This window comes from Chaetodon auriga, chromosome 13, assembly GCF_051107435.1.
Source record: "Chaetodon auriga isolate fChaAug3 chromosome 13, fChaAug3.hap1, whole genome shotgun sequence".
Taxonomy (NCBI): domain Eukaryota; kingdom Metazoa; phylum Chordata; class Actinopteri; order Chaetodontiformes; family Chaetodontidae; genus Chaetodon; species Chaetodon auriga.
In genome coordinates, this window is record NC_135086.1 from 5,655,478 (window position 1) to 5,680,413 (window position 24,936).

Sequence of the window (24,936 nt, forward strand, 5' to 3'; positions counted from 1 at the left end):
ATCCGCCACTGCAGGTTGGTTCTTCTCTGGGTGAGGTGCACTTTAAACAAACTGAAGGTGAAAGATGCGTTTTAGCTGTGATTTAAAGGCTTCAGCAGCGATTGTCTGATGTCATCAGGGAGGTTATTCGAGAGAAAAGGACATGCTGGATGGGATATAAGGCAGAATGACGTCAGACCAATGCGAAGGGCAAATCCCTGCAGACCATCTCTTATTTCTTCTGTCAGATGCACAGCAGAACAGTATGCTCTTTCTACATTTAACAAATCGACCTGCTTTACATCTTTCATGGTTTCATTATGAGTTAAAGACCAAGAAAGTTGAGCAACACCCCTCTCCATAAGTAGTCCACCAGCAAACTGCTTTCACTTTGCCATGCAGTTTGCTTATGTAGTATATGTAATGTCTGTCAAAATGCAGCATTTAATGTGGTTAAGGCAGTGTGTGATTAATGGGTGGTGAATGATTGATGCACTTCATCTGCAGTCTCCAACCGAGCGGTGCGGTGCACATTTACGCACAGACCACACAGCACCAGTAATTATGATCTAATGGTCATTCACCTTTGGTTCTTTTTTACCTGTCAGACTGGTAAGATATTACACACACGTTTATAGCTACACTTAAATCAGCTCCTATAGAGTGCCCTCAGAAATCCTGTGATCCATTAGAGCTGCTGTGACATTTTTAATTCAAGAAAAAATGCCCAACAGTTTCCCCTGGTCATATCAAAAGGATTATTCATGAGAGCTTTCAGTTTTGCAGCTTAAGTGCAGTCATGATCACAGTACAGTGGCATTATTGTGCACATGCAATCATGACTTGCTGAATGCCAACATGCTAAATAATAACTGTAAGTGACTGTAATAACACATTTAATTGTGCTACAAACTGTTGCCTGAGTACACAGGTCTGTGTCTTTATACATGAACAGAAGACTTAAAGTATTTTCCGAAAGGCTAAAGGGACAATCTTTCACCACTACCTATATATGAATGCATTTTTGATCCTGTTGTGTAATGAATGAGAAAGTCAAACAACACCAAGGTGAACTGAAAAAATAAAGCGGAGGAAAGAAACACCACAATGGGGTCAGTCCAAAGTCACAACTGTCCCATCTCCACAGGCTACAAGTCAACAGAGGCTTGATGCTGAGGGACAGCCGGGCCATAATCGCTTCGGTTTCCAGATGCATTTGGTAACACGTTATATTGACTACTACCACGAGGCAAAATAATTGGGGTACATTGAAATGCAGAGTAATTTTGGCCCCCTGGCCTCACCTTTAACTGAGTGCCAGCTGACATGGAACAAATGAAGGGGCCACATCACAGACACTCAGCTTTAATATCCCCAGGAAAGCTCTGGTTTTCTATGGTTTGCTTTGAGTTTGCTTGGTGCTGACTCAGTCGTATTTGTGTTTGTCATTTGAGCTCGCAGTGAACAAAACTCTCCTCGTGCTCTATTAATTTTATATTGAGTTAGAATATAGGAATTGGAAGCATACATATGTGGGTGTAATAAACCCCTTTTGGGGGGTTTTTGGGACTCCACTGCACATCTTCCAATGTACTTTTCAAACTTGCCTGCCTGCATTTGTGTCTGCACAAATGAAACAAACCAAAATCAGTCATGTGTTCTTTGATGGTGAGAGTCATTGGCTTTCTTGTTTCTGGCATACAGTCAGGCGGTAATATGAGAGCAGATAGGACCCTGTCAGTGGCATCACGATGTTTACCCACACACAGCTGACTTTCAGGATCATGAGGTTCATACTGTTACCGTCCAAGGGTCGATTTAACTTTCAGTAGTCACTAATAAACCTAGAGAGCCTAAGAATGGTCATATATTTTACTTATGGGCTGCTGTTTGCATACTTCGCTTTACCTGGAATCTTACTTGGGGATTTGGCCTTCCGATGCCCAAGCTGTACCGCGGAGCGTCTTGCTGCGTGTCCCAAAGTCACGCCGTTATGTCCAGAAATAGTGAGGGAGCTGGGCTGCGGCTGCTGTCCAGTGTGTGCCAGGCAGGAAGGGGAGCTTTGCGGGGTCTACACGCCGAGGTGCTCCAGTGGCCTGAGGTGCTACCCGAGCATGGAGGCTGACTTACCTTTGCAACAGCTCATCCAGGGATTAGGACGATGTGGACAGAAAGTAGACTTGGATGTCACTACAAGTCTGGACCACCAGGCTACAAATGGTAGGTTAAAACTGCATAATTTAGTGACGTTTTATCCTCTTTCAGCTCATTGTTTTGGTTTTGTTGAAGTTAGCTGGTTAACATTGTCCTATTTAGCAGCTTAAGAGCCAAATATTTCCCAAATATATATATCCTACATCATACAGAATCTTGTATCATCACGGCTCCAGGCAGGAGCCGACAATGTGTGCATGTTACTCAGACAGACAGGAGCCGCTACACATAAAACATGGCAAGTGCGAAGGCATGAGGCCCCTCAGGTCAACTACATGTCAATGCATAAATTCAGACATTCTTATAAGACACCAATCCAAACATTCTTTTATAATAAAATCATAAATTAAATCTAGGCTAAAAACATGGCCTCAAATGAATGGATGTAATGCACATTAAAAGCTGGGTGTAGGAAAACTAAGGGTCACTCTGAATCACTCTGTTTGCTACAGTAAACATTTTAATTTTACTATGTACAGTTTGATTCACAGTGATGGGATGCAGTACTTAAACCACTGCTTTCACTCTTTCTGACTAACAGTAATGATTGTACATGGTTAGTTTGTCTCTCAGATATCTAAACATTTGGAAGAGTGCCACATTTAAAACCCTGGAAGTGGGACCCTGAAGGGAACTTTCTCTTTGGTGTGGCAGCTAACTGTTAGCATACTGCGAGTTAGCGCTGCAAGCGCCACAGCCTGTGACTCACTGACAGCAACAGCCTTGACAACAACACACTGACTGATTTACTGACACATACAGACAAATCAGATGAAAGTGTTGAATGGAGCAGAACATGATAAACATTGATGTAAGCACTGAAAACCAGTGTGATACTATAATTATAATTTAAACTGATGTGAAAACTGGGCCATTTTAGTGTTTTCCAGGTATTTGTCAGGACTTGGGATACCCAGTCTGAAAGCAGGACAATCCTTGACAAAGTGGACCATCTGGTCACTGTATGTCGGGGTCATAATGCAAAACCATCACTGTGCTTTTTCAAAGGATCTTTGGTCTTAATGGGTAATTACATACAGAGAGTAAACTGAACATTTAAGATGCAGCACAGAGATAAAATCCCTTCCAGTCTTCATCAGAAAGACTAATATGTTCATTCAGTGTGCCAGCATCACCCAGCGAGCTAGTCTTGACCCGTCACCGTACCTGGAGGTGATATAAAAGAACAGGCCTGAAGGAGTTTCACAGAGAATCTGAGTCAAAGCATTATTTTCACTGCGGGACACTTAAATGTCGGAAAAACCACATCTACATCAAACGAATTTGGTCACAACAAGCACCCAAAATATACAACCCCGAAATCTTGCGGGGACAGAGAAATGTCAGGCTTTTTCTTCCCATGTTACAGTTATTTGGGACAAAGGGTCACTATTGATTCCTGAAAATGAAGTTTGACATATGCAGTGTGTTTGGCAGGCAGTAGCAGGCCAACATCTGTGAGCGAAAACAAGCAGTATCCCTCCAGTGAACCCGTAGCATGTCTGTAACCCACATATCCTCAAAGCTTTCCTATTGAGAGCGCCTTAGTTTGACGCAGGCTGTTGTTTATGGTACATGACAGCGATTAAATACGCGTTTGAAAATTAAAAACTTACAAGCAGATTGAATTGAGGACCTTTAACGTGCTGTAAATATGGAAGAAGTCGCACAGACGCCCTTCAGAGTGCTGCTGGGAAAGGTGCAGACTCCATTGTAACAGGTGTAACCCAATTTCTCAATCAGGCTCTTTTTGTATGCAATTATGTATCTCAGGTGAAGTCTGAGGAGTTTGTTTAAGTTGTCTGAACATTTCTAGACATTAAAAGACTCAACAGAGGTGATTTTTTTTTTTTTTTTTTTGGTTTGGTTTGGTTGGGAGCGGGTAGTAAAAAGAAAACCAGTTCCAGACCCTGTAACTTTAGCTAAGCGTGATGGACTTGTCTGCGCTCTCTGCTGTGATTTACCGTCTTTGGTGTTGAAACCAGTTCGAACACATGAAGGAGAAGCTCAAAATGAGCATCAGATCAGACTGCGGTTTGCCCTCAGTTCACTGTGTTATGCTTGGCTTTTCAAGCATGAGCATTGCCGGCTATCAGATGTCAGCATCTGTTTCCTTTGTACACATTGAAATGTACATTTTGGGTTTGTTTCCTGTAGTTGGTTGACATGATGTTCTCACCCCTCAATAACCGCACAACAGAACATTTTGTTACGGTTGTTTCATGTGATCCTGAGTTCAAATGCTGTTATTCCCACTTGAGCTCACCTGAATTAACTTGAAATAAACAACATGACGGCCTGACTTACAGTCCAGAGTCCAAACCACTCCAGCTTTATCTGATGTGGGCACGCTTCAGGTCGCCTTATGATTTTGACATATTTTTGCTCTTCTATGCTGCTGATGTCATGATTGTGGCATGTCTCCGCTCCTCCTACTCTTCCACAGCAACAGCACTTCTGCAAATTTCCACATTGCAAAGGTGACAGAAAACAGCAACACTGATGTTTTAAATCCATGCTTTGAATCCTTCCAATCCGAAAAGGTTGTAATATTAGAAGCGGCACATCATCTTCACTGTTTCCACTTCAACTATTTTTGCAGTGGGTGTCGACTTGGAAATGTTCTCTCAGTCTGCTGATGAGTGTGTGTTTGAGCTTCAGTCTCCAAATGAATCAAAACTTTTCTCTTCGTGCGAATCCTGGACAAAGAAACTTAATTCACTGTCCCTCGTGAGGTGAATCCATGGCAGGGGGGAGTGTCTGTCAGTGACATGGATGCATCATTAAACAACAATATTTGTGTTAGCCATCAACATTTCAACATGAGCTGTATGTGTGCAGGGACGGTCCGTTGAGCAATGCATACTCTTTGTTCAGCGCAGCTTCATTTCACATACCTGGAAAGCTGAAATCCAATACTTCTGCTCCACAGCATTCCAGCAGCTTGGACATTTTATCCCAGCATCTGTGAGGGCGAGACTCGCTCTGGATGATTGCAGTGATTGGGTTAAACTTAACTGGGCAGAATCAAATCTAGCTGCTGCTTGAAAGAAGAAAAAACTCAATCACAAAATCCTAAAAGCATTTTAAATTTAGAAACTAATCAATAATTTCCATTCATACATACATAGCAGTCTGGACTCTATCTGCTGTCTGTCCCACTGGTTGCTACTTCAGATCACTGACAGAACTTCCTCAAAATGGAAACACAGATTTCTCTCACAGATTTCCTGTTTACTTCCTGTTTGTTCTTTATATGATAGTACAGTCTGCACCAGTCAGGGAGCGTGACATTAAACAGGGAACTGTAACGAAACATAACAGAAAGAGTACAATGATAACATTCATTGCAGTGTCCCAGTGAGTCCTGACAGTGTGACAGCGAGCAGGTGTGCCCGATACCAGGACCCTGAAAGTAAAGCAGCTAAATGGAAGTCATTCATCATTCATTCTATCATTTACCTGCGATTTTCCGAGTGTGACACGTCAAAATGCCTTCAGAGAAAAAGGCCTGCTGCTGCTGGGTAAGCATGAAGGCAGCTGGGTTATTATGTTGATCATGTGTGTTACCATGGAATCACAGTGTGATCACATGGAAAGGCACATAAATACATTTCACATGTCAATTTAACCCATCAGTCCGTCCCAGCCTCCTCCATGTGCAGATGGTCTCGCTCTTCGTCAGCAGCCATTGTTTCCCTTATGACATTCTCACCTAAATGACATGCGCAAAGCTTCACGCAGATGCCGTTAAATGTCACGCGCAAAGCAAAAAAAACGCTTTGTGAAAACATGGACAAAATGGCTTAAAAATGACTTAAGACCTTGGTGTGTTATTTGTAGGCCATTTGGTCAGACCAGGCTGGTAATCGAGGAATGGGAGCTGTTTTTCAGCAACTCTGACGAGTTCAAAAGTGCAAAGTGCACAGTCCCAAGCCTTTCTTTGCTTTCTATCTTATCTACAACTCAGCCCAGTATACGGAGGATTTACAAACCTATTGGACTAATCTGAACTTCAAGATTTATAGCCAGTGCCTTTATTCAGTGTAACAGTTTAACCACAATGTACAGACCGCCAATCCTCTTCTGATGAACCCACTTCTCTAGCCAATAGGAAATCCTTGGGCATCTCTCTGTCTCTTTCTCTCTCCTTTTTTCTTGTGCTGTCGGTGGTCCAAGACTGCCCTTGTTGCCCTGCAGGTGATCCCCTGCTGAGACATGTTCCCTCTTCTTCGCTCGCTCTCTCAGCTCTTTAATTACTCTACGTAGATATGTGCGCGCACTTTGTGTGTGTGCAGCACACATCCACAGGAAAAGGTGAAGATATAAGAGATCACTTTGGGTGAGAGCTGCATGTTGATGCCTGCAAATCTGAGAAAACTCACCCTGAGGTGTAAATGGGAAGCCTGACCTCCTTTGCGCTAATCTTAAAAAAGTTGAAAAGTTTCATGTTGCATAATATGAAAGAATTTACTATCACACCCAGTGAATTACATTTACAGGCACCGGCACTTTAATTAGTAGTTAAAAATGTTGTTTTATGGTATTTTGTAATTCATTCATTTCAGAAGGAAATATTTTACTTTCAACTCCAAAAAACATGATGTAGATTAAGTATTAAAATAGCATTAAAATTCTGCATCCATGCTGATGCATCATTATTAATAGTAACAATGTAATTCTCTAAAATAGATTATTGATTGACTTTGATATCTCTGCTTTGCATTTAATAAAAAAGTCTACAGCTGCAGCCTACTAAAGTGTGTCACAGTGTGGTTTTGCTACTGTTATTTAAGCCTGACTTTTGTGGGCATTTGTGTGGAGTCGTATTTTTGGCCACCTGGCAAATCTGAGTCCAATACCTCTCCTTTAGCTTTGTCTTGGTCTGCACCTACACCTACAAAATATATCTGTCTCTTCATCTGCTAAAAAAGTTCTCTGCACTACAGCACTGGAAAAGCATGAGCACTGTTTTGGTAAAAAGCACACGTTTAAGACAAAATCACCTTGACCTCAGAGCGCACTCACTGTCTTTTAAGTCTGACAAAGTCTGGAGGAGCAGCAATTGGCCACAGTTTTCCCTTTAAACTACAAAGGCACCATCTTCTGGTTAGGATGACACACATGGCCACATGGAAGCACAGCAACATCAAGAGTTGAAAGACCGAGCTAACCGTAAAAGGTTCGATGGGACCTCTGGCTCAGCAAAGCCCTCTTCATTATTCAGTTTCTTTTTGTCTGTTTTCCAGCTGTAAAGTGTTTGAAGTGGCTGAGCCTTGAGAGGAACCATTTACACTGACAATGGTTTGAAGTACTGTAAGGCCACTTTCTTGGCAGTGGAAGCACAGCGAAGCTTTTGAGACACGGCTTCACTCTGTGTACGATAACAGGGCAAATACATGAATGCTAAGCAACTCTGGAAAGACATTACTCATTCTGTGCTGTGAGAGAATTGTGAAAGCATTGCTCAAAGGCAATACCTAAAGCCAACACTCGGAACAACTCGAGACAGGTAGTTTCTATGGCACTGAGTACAGAATCAACAACACAGTATTCAAATGACAGCTGTTGGCTGAAGACATGCTGTTTTTTTTTCTTCCTGGAACATGCTGTCATGAATTCCTATACAGTAAGTGTCTATACATTAAGTGCCTCTAGAAAACAAATAGAGAAATAAACTGGGATTTTTACACCTTTACCTCCTTGTAGTTGCACTTCAATTAGCTTTTTAACATTTCTGCTCCGCTGAGTGTCACCTTTGGAAACCTATGTGCAGTGTCAGAGCAGTTTTCTTTTACAGCAACTTAAATTCAAAATGTCAAGCTCTCTTTTAAACATGCTTAATGTGTTCTGCAGAAGAGGTGAGACAGTCTCCCACTGCTGGTGAACAGAATTTAACTTCTTAAAAGAGTCTTTTTTGTGGCCACAAAGTTTTAACCGTTTGCATTGCTTCTCTAACTGGATTATCAGATTGGAGAGATTTCCTTGTGTGGTTAGAGTCAGAGAAAAATATACAAAGGAACAAGGGCATCATATAATCTACAGTCAACTTGAAGCGCAGAGGATGAACCCTACTGACTTTGCAGATTCCCTAACTTTTCGTCCAGCACTGCTATGAAGTTGACATTTTCAGCTTTTAGTGAAATGTCCAGACAACTGTTGGATGGATGCCCATGACCTTGGTACAGATATTGAAGTGTCCCAGAGGATGAACAACTTTGGAGATCCCCTGTCTATACATACAGTGCCAACAGCAGGTCAAAGTTTCCATTTATCTGGTGAAATCACTAACCTTGATAACTCTGGTGATTCCCTGACTTTCGATCTCATGCAACCAGCTGGTTGATGTCTTTGATCCAGAATGAAACTGTTCAACTGGTCATTATCATGAAATTTGCTTCAAATGTTTCCCTCTGGAGGACCCCCTGACCTTTTATTCAGCAGCATCATCAGGTCAATACAGTAATGCACAAAAGTGATGACATTCCCATCAGCACCAGCTGCTTTTCATGTTTAGTGCTAATTACCAAATGTTAGCATGCTAACATGCTAAACTATGACGGTCATCGTGCAGTTCATACCCCGGCGACTTTGAGATTTCACAGTACATAACTTTGTGTTTTCTTCAAGATGAAACATGCATTACTTGTTTTAAATCTGTGGTGCTGGAGTTCAGAGGTTTTTTCAGTTTGAGGTGGCCTTTGGCAGTATCTGTTTGCGGGATATAAAACCAGTTCAAAAATAATTAAGAGGCTGGCAACTCTAAACAACTGAGTCACTCGCTGGATTCTTATTGCACCAAGTCACTCATGGGGATGTTTGGCTCTTCTTCACGCCGCCTAAAAGCACCTAGCTTCAAGGGACCTCTGCTGCTTGATTTTAATAAAATCTTTATCATGGAGTGCTAAAATTGTATTTTCTTTAAACTGAATCGACATCTTCTAAGAATTTTACATTTGCAAGTGAAAGGATGAGCAAATCAAATTTGACAAAAGTGAATAGAAAATAAACATTTAAGGCTGAATGTGACTCGTAAGACAAGTGTCTGTGGTGAGGTCGATTTTACACTTGGCACATTGTTCACTGAAATTCATGTGCGCAGACACACATGAACACGCACAGAAACATTTCAGACGGTGTCATAGCATGTGTTCGCAGCTCGAGAGGATTCACTGGGGGGGCCTTCCCTTCTCAGGAGTGATTTACAACCTGCTCCTGTTTTTACAGCACTAATTACAGACACACGCACACACACACACACACACACACACGCACACACATACACACACAGCCCCTGGCAGGTAGGTTAGGTACCCAAAAAAAGTCCTTAGTCAGCGTGAAAAGCCTTCATCAGAGGTGCTTCCTCGCGAGTCTGGACTCACCACCAGTGACTAGCAGTCGAGCTCAGCTCTTTAATTCAGTCACCGCTTTAGTCTCAATTCTCCTGTTGAAATGTGTCAGACGATCTCGGATCATTATGTCTGTGATGACTACGTTGATTAATGACTATACAGCGTTAACCCCTCCGACGATCCGTGTTTGACGCTCGTTAGCGGCACAGAGCAGGTCTCATGTTTAGGACTGACGTTCTGTATTAATTTGCCGTCATACTTTGTCTGCCTGCTCTGAATTAACTTGTTAGCTTGTTGTTTGTGTTTTGTCTCTCCTGCCTCCAACAAATGCTGAACATACTTTGGCATAACAAGCAGCAGGAAACACACTCGGAGTGACCCCACTGCTCAAAGGAGACCTGTGCAAACTGCGTCATGAGCCCAGAATTATAAACCTCAGCGGGCTGAATGTAGCACTTTGCTATTCCGCAGAAAAGATCTTCACGGGTCTGTTCACAGTGTCACCATAGTAATTACATTAATTGCAACGCCTCAGTAACATGAGGTATGAGGGACACAGGATGCCTGGAGGACACAGAATGACTTTGTCTTCTAATTCCAGGATTACGATGACTTGTAAAAGGAAAAATGTTGGCTTTTAATAGCAGTTTGTGATTAAAGAATAGATAAATATAGAGAGATGTGTGTGAGTGTTTTCGTAAGCAGCAGAGATGGACTGGCCGTGTGTTACTCATGTTGTGGGGACATGAATGTGTTTACACAGTCACACTGCGGGGACTCGCCCTTCTTATGGGGACAAAACGTAAGTTCCCGTAATGTAAATCATTACATTTCAGGGCGAATCTTGGGTTAAGATTAGTGTAAGGTAAGGTTCATGCATGTGTGTGTGTGTGTGTTTATGTGTGTTTGTTTGCGTACTTGTATTTACTACATAGGATAGACTTTGGTTTAGGTTAGGACTAAACATGTGGCTGTGATGTTAAGGTCCTCACAGAGATACACGTACAAGTGTGTGTGTGTGTGTGTGTGTGTGTGTGTGTGTGCCCATGTATTACATAAATTGTGGGGACATAAATCTCGCCTTACTTGTGGGGACAAAATGCAGGTCCCCATAATGTAAATCCTTAAATTTTAGGGTGAAGACTTGGGTTAAGATTAGGGTTAGATTAGGTTTAGGTTAAAGTTTTCAGGAAATATAAGTCCTTAAAGGTGTGTGTGTGTAACATCTGTCCATTAACTACAGTACATACGTAAGAGACTGGACACAGATTAGTAGATGCAGTTCAGAGAACCTCTAAAATATTGAAAGTTGCTCTGGGATTAAAACCAGAAAGGGTAGAAAAGGGGTGAATTAGCTTTGAAACATGAAATCTGTTTTCAAGAAGGCTGCGACAGTTTTTTTGTACAGATGCTGCAGATTAAGTGTATTTCTAAGAAGGTTTGTGTGTTTGTTTGTTTGTTTGTTTGTTTGTAGAGGTTCATGGGACTGAGAATCCACTCACCAAAAGACCTGCCATCGACACTCGCCACTGGCAGGAGTCCGCCTTGAAACAACACCTGAATGAACGCAGAGCCAAGATGAAGACGAATGAACTAGAGGACTCTCGAACCCAAAAAGTGCCTCAGGTCAGAGCTGAACCTTCTTACCTCAACAGACACAAAAAGCTCTCATTTCATTAAATGCTCTTTTCACCATAATCTGGGCTGTTTTAAAGCATTTCAAGGGCAAAAGCAGAGGTGGAAGCCAGTGAATTTGCGTGAAAAGACTAATACACTGGATCAAAAAATAAATATATTTACAACACAAGGATTTGTTTGTATGTGTGTATGATGCCCATTCATGAGCTGAAAGTTTAAAATAGTTGAATATGTTACTTATTATGAATCTTACAAGCAAAGCTGCATAAACATTATGTTGTAAAATCTCCCTTTTTTGCTTGTTATGCAGGCAGAGTAGAAGAAATCTACTAAATTCCAACAATAGAAAATCTTACTGCGGTGTAATTCTGCATGAATGAAGGACCTTATATGCTCCCTAAAAATGGCTATTTTTTCTCACCGCAGTATCCCGACTTATGTTCTCTGTGGGGTCTTCCAGTTGTTGTGTATGGTGGTGAAATGTCTGCCTATCAAAAGCGAGCAGTGACGAAAGGTCAACAAGCTGCTGCGTGCTGTGGTACAGTAGTGCCCTCCACTGGGCGCTCATTCATTCAAACAAACGCACGTGCATAGACACATACATCCACTCATACAGATGCACACTTTGTATCACTGATATCTCATGGACTTATGTTCACTCCCTGGGGATTTAATCATAACTACCACATGCCTAATCCCAACTCTTAGCCTCACTAAACCCTCATTTCAACCAAAACCACGTTTCAACTCTAAACTTTTAGGGCTTTCCCGGTGTGGACCAGGTTTTTGTCTCCACATACTGTAGGAGATGAGTCCTTATAATGTGAGCTTTTTGTCCCCTCAGTAGAACTGTTATGTGAAAATAAAGTTGTTGATAATTTCAGTTGTTGTCCAAGAATGTGATATTTCCAACAAAATGCAACAAGATGGCAATAAGGAATTCACGTTTTTGGAAAATCCTAAACAAAAGCTGAACTGGTGTTTGAAACTCTTGATTTTATGCTGTTTTTAGACCAGTATGGTGAAGTCTTTCCAATTTTTGAATATTTTATGCGTTACCTCTGCGGATTTATTGATACATTTCCAATTATGCGTGACTGAAGCAACATGGGCTTCATTAAGACAGATGTCTTAGCTTCAATAATTGCTCATAATGAACAGTGATGTGATGGGATGCATGTTGGCACTTTAATGCAGTCTATAGATTACAACCCCCACCGCATTCTTTAACACTCAGAGTCTCAAATGGAGTGGCAATGCTATAAAAACAGTTCCTGGAAAATCCTTAATGGGGTGGCGTACAAACAGATATATTGTTTCTGCTTCATGCAAATGAGCTTGCCCTGGGGGCTAAGCATGTAGAGGCCTGTATATGTCTCAACATGGCAAACAATTATGCGCATTTGCTCATTTTCTCCCTCACTTAACTCACTCGCTTGCAGCAAAACAAAACAAAATACAACAAAAAAATCATAAGCGGGAGGTACAAAACAATTGTCAAGATCATTAGACGGAACAAAAGAGAGAATGCAGTAAAACGAGTGGTGCAGCTGGGCAGGGGGAGGAACTTCAGCCAGCTGGTGTCAAGCATGGATGCACTGCGTTGTGGGTGGTCATATGAGGTCAAGTACTGTACACAAAACGCATGCTTCGCTGTCAGCGCTGGGTCGTGTCAGATTTATTACCTTTTTGCCTCGAATATATAGACTTTTGTTTTAGATAATTGAAAGTCTCTTTTGCGTCATACTCATATTATTGATTTCACAGAGTAATTCCATTTGTCTTGATGTTGCCTTCATTTTACTTTTTTTTTTTTTTTTTTTTTGGTAAATTTAAAGATCTATGTATGCATGGTAATCAAGCTAAACCCAGACCTTTTACTCTCAAAATGGTCCACTGAACGCAGATTGTGGAGACAAAATATATTTTCAAACTATTTTCATAGTAATAAAATGAAAGTAAATTAATATTTTAATGTCATTGAAACAGAAAACCTTAAGAAGAACTGGTTTTACACACCAAAGTCTGTTTCTAGGTCTTAGGTAGAGGCCTACAACTGCAAAGAAGTTGTATGAAGCCTTTTGTGGCTGCAGAGGGAGCTGCATGAAATCTGATGAATGGCCTCAAGTGATGTCACATGAGTCAACATCACTTGAGGTATGAAGAAGTGAGTTTATCAGACCTCTGCAGGCTGCTCCCCATCTCTGCTTGAGGCTAGCGGTACTAATGACACATGCCCCCCATCCTTGTTTATGCATGGCAGAATAACACAATATACATGCAAGCAGCAGAGAATAATGAAGGTGTAACTGCAGTGAGAGCAGGTCAATGATACTGATTGATAACAATACTGTAAAGTGTTCAAGAGGTGAAACGGTGTTGTTAGCCCTCCGGCTGTGCTAGCTCCTGCAGTTTATGTTCACAACTCAATCCATGCTATTTCTTGTCCCACCTGTGTTTTGCCACAGCATGTAACATGACAAAAAGCACGGCTACACACTGAAGGTGCCGTCAGACCGGATTTCAGCAGACAAAATGTACTCATAGTGCAGCAAACAGGGCGTTTTAATGTAAACTGTGGGAGCTGTCAGGGTTAGTGGGCCAAAAGCTGTCTGCTCATCTCTGTCACTGTCCCTGCACTCGCTACAGCCAAGCAGCATCTGCTGCTTGCATTATTTCACCATAAACTTATGAAACAAGAAAACAAATAAACAGTATTCCCTGAGGGTCAATCTCAAACTGTCTGTTCGCTGGGGAGGCTTGCGAGTTTGTGTGTCAAAGTTCAATCAGACTGAACAGAGAGAGGCGTCGTCAATTTGCGACCAGAAGCAAACACGTCTCACCCAGTTTGTCGTGGCAATAAATGACTGCAACGTAAGAAACTGGGAAAAAAATCCACAGTTCCCACTGTGTGCAAAAATGTATTTTAAAGTTGAAATGAAATGAGGCTTCAGCAAATCTATATTTGCATGCGGCTTCCACTCAGCAAGGAAACGCCGTGTCTGGACACAAAAATCAAACTAAAAGGACTGCAGCCTCAAAAGATTCCCACTTGATCTGACTAATTCAGACTGCTGACACCTCATATGAGCACGAACCTTTTTGTTTGGAATGAGGACTGCAGATTTTGTTCCCTGTGTCTCACAGTGCAGGCGCATAATGAAGGCCAGTATGGAAAGAAGAAATAATTACAGCAACCTACTCTTTAAATGCACAAATGGCATGCGAGTATTGGATGACATAAAATGGCCTAAGCATATGCCTGTCCTTTAATACATGTGAGCGGGAGGCAGCAGTGAAAGTGGAGGGTGGGTGCGCTGCGCTGAGGTGTGGGTTTGTGTGTGTCTCCATTATGAGTGAGCGAGAGAGAAGGAGTCAAAGACTGTAAGAGCAAATGTGAAGGAGAGAGCCAGAGAGAAAGAAAGTACTTTTCATCCATATGTTCAGATGTCTGATAAGGTTTGTGGCAGACTGTGCCTCCTCCTGCCCCTCTCTCTCATCCTCAGCCAACTAATCATAAGACTGGACCCCTTTGATCCCACTGGCAGCCTGATGCCCTCACTGCATGTGTGTGTGTGTATGTGTGTGTGTGTGTGTGTGTATTGCAATAAAGTGTGTGTGTCTGCATGTGTAGGTGGATATATGGTAAGCGTGTGTCTGCACATCCCTCCATAGTGTGCACAGTATTTATGGAGGTGTATGAACATGCGTCTGCACAGGTTGCGTGTGTGTGTGTGTGTCTGTGTGTGTGTGTGTGTGTGTGTGTGTGTGTGTGGCCATGGCCACCTGCTGAGTTAAGCAGTCTAGCCACTCGTGTTCCACTCCACCAGACGCACATCAATAATATTGGCTGAACTTTCTGCTTGCCTAACTACACCCCATAAAATTGTTAGCTATAAATGTGTATATTTGTGACATTTTTACAAGACACACAGAAGTATTTTATTTCTCCATTCTTTTTCTTGGACAGAGCTCGTTTCTTGGCCACAAACTTAAGTCAAACTTATCCTTTTTTTATCTAATTGACTTGAAGTATTTTTTTTTCTTCCTACATATTTATGCATCTGCTCTGATAACTGCTGAATAGTCATCGTCATTATTAACATCGGTGTTAATAATCTTCTCCCTCCTCGTCCTTTCAGAGCGCCTGTCAGCAGGAGCTGGACAAGGTCTTGGAGGAGATCTCCAAAATGACCTCTGAGGATAATAGAGGCCCACTGGAAAACCTGTACGGGCTCAAATTTCCAAACTGTGACAGACATGGACTGTACAACCTCAAACAGGTGAGGCATGGGCAGAGCTCGCGTCGCACCCTTTCACCTGAACACACACTCCGTTTGTCGAGTAAGAGCTCTGCGGCTGCTTGGATTTATCGTGACCACATCCATGACACACCTACACATTAATCTCCACTTTTGAAAAAATTTAATTAGGCTGAAAATGACAAACATGGCGAAGAACGAGGTGTATATACACAGAACTAATGACTTCCTGCCATGAGCAAATCAAGCTACACGTTTAAATCAGCTACTGAAGATTCATAGATGTCATGATTAAAACACTATATTTAAATACGTTTTAAGTACGGGGGCTATACAAGGATCAAGAGACCACACTGACTCAAGGGTGATCATATAAAGAGGAAATGTAACCAGTGCAGCCAGACGAGACTGGAAACTATCCCAACAAATAAAAACATCCAAAATACAGTAAATAGCAAAACAATTTATGCCTCGTAGGAAAATGAGTTACAAGAGGAGAGGTTTACGAGAATGGCTTCATGTCAAAGCCCATACTGAGAATATCAGCAGACCGCTGCGGTCTTGAGGAAATAAATCCAGAAAGTTTGGAGAAACCAGTTCACACAGTCCTCACATCATTTAACTCCTCTACCTTCTCAGTACCAGTGTGTCCGAGCGCTCTCACATTATGCCAAAGTTTTTACACTGAGCAGCTGCAGGACTGGCACGCTCCAAGTATGCCATCAATTTTGTGCTTATACTGTACATATCTATACATGCCAGGCCTGTAGCCAGTTTTCTGATGAAAACCTACGTGCAAAGTAGGCAACTTGCCTGAGGACCCAGAACTCCAGGAGTCCCAAAAGCTCCAAGCTGAGAAAGGTCTGAAGGTCGCGTTTTCTCACCACATCTTAAAGCCCTTATCTTGAAGAGGGTCCCTAGTTTTAAGGCAGGAACAGGGACTAATAGGGGCCCAGCAGCTCGCTTTTGCCCCAGGGGCCGTCTACTTGGTTTATCGGCCATGCCCATTTGGGTCAAAATGTTGCCTGTTCATTTATCTAATACGTCTTAAGAGTCTGTGGATCCTCTGTTTTTTTTTTCCTTTACTCAAGCTGCCCTCCAAGCTGGCCCACATATGGAGCTATTCTATAACCAACTAAAATAAATTACACATCAGACATGTTTTTTTTTCTTATGGCTCATGTTTTAGAGAATATATCAGGCAATGTGTGAATATTTGTGTTATGAGCTTAGAAATAATGAAAAAAAGTTAATTCAATGTCTGCTTATCAGCTTTTCCCAGTGCATTTAACCACATTTCACAGTCTTCATCAGCAGGTGGGATCAATCTTCATCAGTGGTGGAGTTAATAATAAGGAGAACTGGGTTTAAAAAAAAAAAATGAACTCACTTCATCTCTGGCTGAAAGGTTATCTGTAAGACCAATACCAAAATGATTTCCTCGAATGCATGTTGTTGATAGAAGCATCAGTCAAACCGACAGATATTTATTTTAAATGCTTGTCAAGGAGTTACCAGAGACACCAGGTACACTATGTCAGGCAGAATTTTGGGAAAGTGTCTCTAGAATTACACCAATCTAAACATCTGTCAGCAAAGTCTCAGTGATAGGGTGAGAGAGAGTTGCTGAATTTGGCACCTGATGCTGTTTTCTGTGCTCCTCATCCCTCATTCAAATTCCATTATTCAGATCAGATGATGGCTCTTTCAATATCAACCCTTCTGTGAACTCATTCATCTGATTTTAAACGTTAAATTAACACTCAAATGCACGGCAGGAAACAGCTGACAAACTGTCAGATTGTCACAAAGCTGGCCACACCCCCCGCCCCTGATGATCAGCGATGAGCGCAGCAGGTGTTTTCTATCTGCTGTCAGGGGTAAAATACCTGCTGTGACGTCACTCACTGGGGTTTTTGGCCAGCATTGAGACATGAGACTGAGCACATAGAGAGCAGTGCAGCAGCAGCAGCGTGGTGACTCACTGCTTCATGGTGAACTCCAGAGGTTGCATCAGGGTTAAAATAGCTCTTTCTATGAGTTTCTATGAGTGAACGCAGCTTTAGGTCAGTTCAAACGAACATTTTGGAAAACTCATTCCAGGATGAAGACGTTCAGAGACTCTCTTTGCAGTGTTGACAGACAGACGGGGAAAATGACGACAGAATCTGCACAGTTATGTGTTGATTACAGGCAAATATGCGACGTGGAGCTGGCACTGACGATGCTTTTTATATGTTTTTACATGTTTATACTCAGATGTACAGTTAGACTTCCCTTTTTATGGAGAACAGAGGCGCTTCAAAGGTCGCTGCTACATAATCCAACACTCCTACACAGACACCGCTGCCAGGCTGGTTTTGGACAAGCCCCGGTCGGACCGTAGCCTGCTAGCTAACAGCTTCTTTCAGGCTCCTGATTGGCCCACATAGCTTTAGGGTTAGGGTTATAGCTCCTCCTGTTGGCTTGGCATGTTCTCGTCAGCGTTTCAACTGTGTTTTTCTGTTTTCATGTGGACGGAGATTTTTTTTTTTTGAGCGCGCAGCAGGAAAAACCCTGTTTTTAAAAAGTACCCCTCTGCGTGCCGATGAGGAATTTGTTTGGTCCAACTTTTCCATCCGTTTTTCTTCCACGGTTTTCCCCCCTTTAACTTTTTAAAATCTGCATCTCTAACACACAGTCCTGCACACTGTATCATTTGGTTTAGTTCTCCCTTGGATTTCCTGTCTTTTCTCCAAATTCACTCACTCACACACACACACACACACACACACACACACACACACACACACACACACACACACACAAACTCCCCCTCACTCCCACCTGCTACCACTCTCCACACAACTACCCCCTCACCCTTTTTTATAAACTCACACACACCCTCCTCTTCCTTAACACTCTGCTCTTACACACACACACACACACACACACGCACACACACACAAATGCGCGTGGAGATGTTGTCATCATGAATGAGGCAACAGCTTCTGAGCTCAAGGTTACAAGGCAATAAAACTGTTTGGCGTACTTCATGGGAAGACTTTTGTTAAGCCGAGGAACGAACTGTGCTTCCGACCGGGGGCTTGAATTTGAATTCTGCTCATCCATAGAAATCAGACAGAGGAGGACAAACAAGGTCACATATCCAGTGTTTTCTTACGAGGATAGTAGAGCAGAAAAGAAGATTTGAATAGGCGCCACAGTTTCCTAAAGCAGGGCTCTCAACCACTCAGCCAATTTTCATCACTGGTCACAAACAACAGCATTGTTTCGGACTGGAGTCCTTGGTTCCCAGGGAGGAACACTGTACCTCCTCAACACTCAGCTCCCTTTTGGAGTTGTCCCTCCTTGTCGCGGGGTAATTACTGTAACTGTCACTTTTTTTGTTCTTTCTCATCGAAGGAAGAAAATGGAAAGTCTTTTCTTTCCCTCCAGCTCTTCATTCTTTTCGCCGTCCCCTCCACTGCCGCCCCGCGTGCGCGGCGTAAACTGTGTCCACTTCAATTACGACCTCATTTCTGAGTAGAGGGGGGCTCTGCGGGGGGGCTGGTCTACTGGCATGCCTCTATGTGTGTGTGTGTGTTTGTTATGGCATGTGTGGCTGTGGATGGGTTGTGGGTAGGGGGCATGACCTGAGGATGGGTTGTTATTGGGTGAGTGTTGTCCCACCCGAACCATGGCCCTCGCTCTCATCCAATGGCCCCACGCCACCAGAAGATCCACCAGTACCCATACACACACATGCACACACACACACACACACACACATCTCAAGCCACCGTACGTCATGCTTCATTAACGCACCCCCTACTTCCCACTGTGCATCTTTACCCCTCCCTCTTTTTTCTAGTGTTTTCCAACTTGTCTAGTTTGTGTTTTTTCTTCCCTCTTTGCAGTGCAACATGTCCACCCACGGCCAGCGGGGCGAGTGCTGGTGCGTTAACCCCTTAACCGGGGTTCAGATTCCAGCGACACCTAAAGTCAGAGGGGATCCCAACTGTAACCAGTTCCAGGAGGAGCTCAGAGCGATGCCCACTGCAGCAGCGTCTCACTAGTTTTTCTCCAAATACAAAACATGGGAGGATTTTTCCCTTATTAGTTCTCATTAGATTAGACGTCTGTATATTTGAAGGCTTTGTATCTTTTTTAATTTACAATTAAATATATATATACTGTTGGCAGCCTTATCTTTTTGAGCTGCATTCATTGATTTGTTTGGCCACTTGGGGGCAGCAGAACAAACTATAAACACAACAAAAATCTGACATATTATTTCCTTGCGGCGAACTGTCCATTCCAGCAGACACGGAGCAACATCAGCATTCATTTGTTTTTTTGACCCTCTGTCAACAATAAGTCCAATAATCACTCTCCAACAGCTCCTGGGTCTTCAGCTGCTAAATGTTCATCAGCAAGTCACTAACTTTGTCTCTCTGCTGTGTGGTACGCTGCAGCAAGCGTACAGTTGGTTTATCAGAGCTGAAAACTGATGCCTGCTGCAGCTGGAAGAAAGGTTAATGGTGGTGAGGCTGCATCAAAACAGTGCAGTTACACGCTGCCACTGTTAGGTAAACCAATAGATACAGATAGAAAAATAACACTTAATGTACTCTGTCATATTATATTCACACGTGACATCAATTTCAGACCTAATTTTATGTATTTTAATGATGAACTGCAGCTGCAGGCCTACTGGATCCCGATCAGCCTTGGTCACCACATTTGATGCTACGCTAACGATGCCACTAAACTTCAGGCATGCGAGCCTCAGGATTTCTTCAGCTGAGATGAAAGACTTACAGATGCCTCTGGAAATTGTCCTACTGTACATATCAAAGACATGTACGCTCAATCTAAGTCATTTCAGTGCCAGCACATTGTATAGCCTTGTTTTCATGAGTGAATACTTGAAAGCACATAATTAAGTTTTATCACTGTCATACTGTTCACTGATTATATCTTGTAAAAAAATTCCTAACTTTGCTTCCTACATTCTTAGCTGTAAATTAATTAAATTCTATTTTGCTCTGACACTGACTGAAAAAGAGTCAGAAGTTGTTTATTCTTTTTCACTACCATTTTTATGACACTTCACAGTCAGTGTCATGTCAATTTCGGTCTAAAAGTAAAATCTGACACCATCCAAGCGTTGCTCTGAATCCACGCCCATCGGTTCGGCAGGCTGCAGAGGGCTGCTGTTGCTTGTCAGCAGTTTTTCTATTAACACTTGTCAACTCCAAATAAGCGTCACTAAAGAAGAATTGCACTTGCGGTAATAATGCTGGAAACTGCTGTGTGGCATCATTGTTCCTATCTCTGCTGCGTCTGCAGGCATGCATGTGTGTGTTAGCATGTGTGTGTGCATTACTCATGTTATGGGGACATAGATGTGTTTACACAGTCACATTATGGGGACTGGTCTTTCTTATGGGGGACAGATGCAGCATAATCAGAAAGTTTTGTCCCCTATAAGGAAGACCGGTCCCCAGACTGTAAATCATTAAAATTCAGAGAGAAGACTTGGGTTAAGGTTAGGGTAAGTTAGGTTTAGGTTAAGGTTAGGGTAAAGTTAGGCAAGTGGTGGTTATGGTTATAGTTAGGGTAAGTCTCCAGAAAATGTATTTAAGTCTACATAATGTCTCCAAAAGTGATGGAAACATGACCCTGTGTATGAGAGAGTGTGTGTGTGCGTGTGTGTGTGAGAGTGTGTTTGTGTGTACCCCATAGTGTAAATCATTACATTTCAGGGTTAAGGTTAGGGTAAGGGTAGGTTTGTAGTGGATATGGTTGTGGTTCGGTAAGTCTCTGTGAAATTTAGTATATGTAATGTTCCCAAAAGTGGTGGAAACACAACTCTGTGTGTGTGCGTGTGTGTGTGAGTGTGTGTTGCTGGGGTTACTAATGAAGTGTTGACATGAGGAGGGATTAGGATGGGGGGCTGACATTGACAAATGTGATACTAAGTGGGTAAAGGTGTCTATGAATAAACCAACCCAAGTACGCAAATGCACGCAGAGGCACACACACTCACGCACACACATACTTGAGCTGCAGATCATGGTCTAAAGAGAGGTGACCAACGTGAAGTCTTAACAGAGGGCTGCTATTCATGCTAATGAATGCCCCTGACAAAACTGGATATGAGGACCATCATTGAAATGTGTCTTTGTACAGTATTGTCTCACTTTTCGAGGCTGTGCTGGAACAATTCTGCCATCTGTGGGCTGTAAGTAATCCACTGTTGTTGTCCCTCAGACAGCCAAGCCCATCATCATGAGTGATGGATGACATGGAATGTTTTTATCATACTTCAGAAATGTATCTGTAATCCATTGCAGTCTATGTAAAAGCACACGGTAAGTTGATTATTCAGCAGATGCAGCATAATCAGAAAGTTGTGTTATGTTTTTTTTTTGCTACAATTATGGAAATATTTGGGATGGCTTGCATGTGACTGAGAACACTATTGCGTAACCTTCTGGCAGGTCAACATGTCCTTTTTGAGTTAAAGTGATGGTGGCATTCTGCAAAATCCCCTTGATTGAAGATGATTCTTCAGATTTTTTGAGTTGTGCATTGTGATGATTCTCTAAAGGGATTTTTGAATCTGAGTCATTTCAAAACTAAAGTTGCGTAATTTTTTCAATTTGTTTTTTGTTTGTGTAAATCAAAGATAAAATGTTGAAAGTTTGACACAAGCTGCAGAAATGAGCCCGTAGGAGACATGAAACAAATAAATGTGCAGGTCATAGCATCTTTCAGGTCAAAGTGGCTGATTTATAAGACAGTTTGGGATTTTCTGAGGTCAAGTTTAATGCCGTACTCACGTGCCATGTAAAAGAGTTACTGGTCCCTTGAGTCACTGATCCTATCCAAAACTGTTAAGTTCCCCAGATCATGTGGATACGCTCCAAATGTAACGGCTTCTTGGTACCAAATGCCCTCTGTGTTTCCACGGACTGTGTTTGCTTTGCTTCCTGAGCTGTGACACATCAGTCACATGTAGGTTTGTTGCGAGGAAACAACGCCAACAATAAACCTGGCAGACGCACCGGCAGATCAAAGATACCTACTCGATTTAGCCACCAAAACGTAGCCTTAAAGTAGCTTCAGCTGATGTTTGAAATGCATTTCTGCACAGAATAGGGTCTCTGGATGTTGTCCTCCATCTTTTATTGTGGTGTATTTATGCCCCATACATAACTCCGTAAATGTACATGTGACACACAAGCAATACAGAAGAGCCTATTTCCAATACTTTGCACTGATAAATTGAGATTTTTGATTATGCAGGCAACAGTCAGGACATGCATAAAGTGTTTATATGTCATACAGCCTAAGTACATTTTGTGTGCGGCTGATATTGCAAAAGTCCCCAAACAAAAGTCACCATTGATTTGCAATCAAAATGATTCAAAACTGGGGTGTAAAGTAAGACTTCTTTGAAGTTCTTGCCAAAAGTGTATCATATGAGACCACTCCTGACTGGCTTTGGCCTTGTAACCTTATACATGTGCCAGTGTGCCAGTTAGCTGAGCACTGGTCCCAGAACCGCTCTTTCAACTGCAGCTTTACAGCTTTGTTCAGTTTTTGTGACATGCTGTTTTTTTTCTAATTTTCTTTTTATTTTGTCTTATTAATGCTGGGCCTTTGGCAGGGAGCTCGCTTTAAAAATTTGACAGCTTGGCTTGGTGTCTCACATGGATCTCGGGCGTCCTCGGATTGTTCAGCACATTTAATGGTAGTTTGAAGCTGGCCTTTTCTGAAAACAAATCAAAACAAGTGTCTTTTGTTTTGGGTTTGATAGATCAGGCACAATGGGCTGAGGAGGGTAGTTTAGCAGTGGGAATAAGAGTGGGGGTGAGTATGTGTGTGCTTGCGTGATTGTCTGTGTGTGTGTGCGTGTGTGTGTGTGTGTGCATGTGCAAAAGCACATGTGCGTGTATTGGCCTAGGGAGCCGAAGATCTGCCCTACTTTCAGCTATTTCTTTTGTTAGCATTCAACAACTTCCCTTGATATGTTGATGGTGGGTCTGTGTCTAAGACTCACGGAAGCTGTACTTGTTGAATGTTAACAAAATAATTGTTGTTTTATCTTCGTTAAAATGACAAGGTGCTCCGATGTTCGCAGGAAGCACATTTATCTTTGAATATGGACAAAGCAGCCAAGTATTACGCTCAGCTTCGCAGAAAGGCTGATTAAGACAAACCTATTCAAGGATATATTGCGTAGCGGAGGCTTGTGGAGAAACCCAGAGAACGGGGAAAACTTCAGCTCTCAGCAGCAGACAGTAACAGAGCTGCGAATCTGCACAGATATGGTCATGCACTTGCATATTTGCATTGTGCAAAAAGGCATGAATTGAAGATCATACTGAATAAGCTAATATCTTCAAGCCATTATGTGTTTATCTAGCCTACGTCCATGGCATGCTAGAATCTAACTTGAAGCTAACAACATCAACTGAAAGGCAAACTTCAGCTTTATTATTAGCTCTGGCCATCGGTTCTCTCAGGTTACACGGCATCATCTCTGAGCGCAGCCGAATCGCTAAAAAATAAGTGAAATGGGACAAGAACCATCACAACTACAGCAAGAATGGTGGCTTGACACTGAACCAGGAGGTCACTCTGTGTCTGTGATGGATGTTTACCACGGTTTGTAATTTTACCGCTTGCCTTGGTTTTCTCTTCCAAATAATTGCTCTAACCTGAGGGATTGTTTGCAACCTGTCTGACCACTTGTGTTTTTAGCCCAGACTTATTTCAGGTTTTTTTTTCGATTAGACCATTGGTGGAATACAGGACTACACAGTGCGCCTTTGCCTGGGAGACCGCAATGTATCGCAGCCAGAACGGGAGCATTATAACTAGGCCTTAAAATGCTCCCTAAAATGCTCCTTTTATGGTTTGTAGGATGTCAAATCTTAATCTCGAAGTTGGTTTACTTAACATGCAGTTGTGGTTCTCACAGTCACATCCGATCCACGCTGAAGAACCCTCCATTTGGGATTCCGGGTCTAAGTCCGCCTTTGATGAAAGGGCTTGGATGAAAACTAGCAGACACTTGTCTGCCGTTGTCTACCACCAGCATTGGAGGATTCTGCCACTAAGTCATGTGATTTACTCCCAACCGCTGTACATTCTTTCAAATCTCCTTTCATCTCCATCCCGGTGATGAAAAGAACCACCATTACCTCTTTAAGAGATAGCATTATACAAGAGCACAAGCAGTGATTTGCAAAGATCCCAATTATGCAGTGTAAACATCTGCATGCCATTTGTACGCTTATGTCTTTAAATGCCCCATCATCGTTTCTAAAAGTCACGTTTAATGATATGAGCCACAGGCAAATCGATGCACAAGCAAGTGAAAGCATCCCCAAAGCTTTTGCATGTGATTTTACAGCAATCGTCATTTGTTTAATCACGTTGCTGCGCACACAGACGACATAGAGTATGCAACCGTTGTGCAAAACTCTGGGGTT

The 24,936-nt window shown here is 42.4% G+C and overlaps 1 protein-coding gene across 1 annotated transcript; it reads left to right on the plus strand.

Moving 5' to 3' along the window:
- The first annotated feature begins 1,838 nt into the window (after positions 1-1,838).
- igfbp2b (insulin-like growth factor binding protein 2b) lies at positions 1,839-19,503 on the plus strand. The gene is made up of 5 exons (XM_076747087.1): positions 1,839-2,199; positions 10,382-10,393; positions 11,020-11,171; positions 15,326-15,466; positions 19,345-19,503. Exons 1-5 carry the CDS (start codon positions 1,839-1,841, stop codon positions 19,501-19,503), a joined length of 825 nt encoding a protein of 274 aa, XP_076603202.1.
- Positions 19,504-24,936: the final 5,433 nt, after the last annotated feature.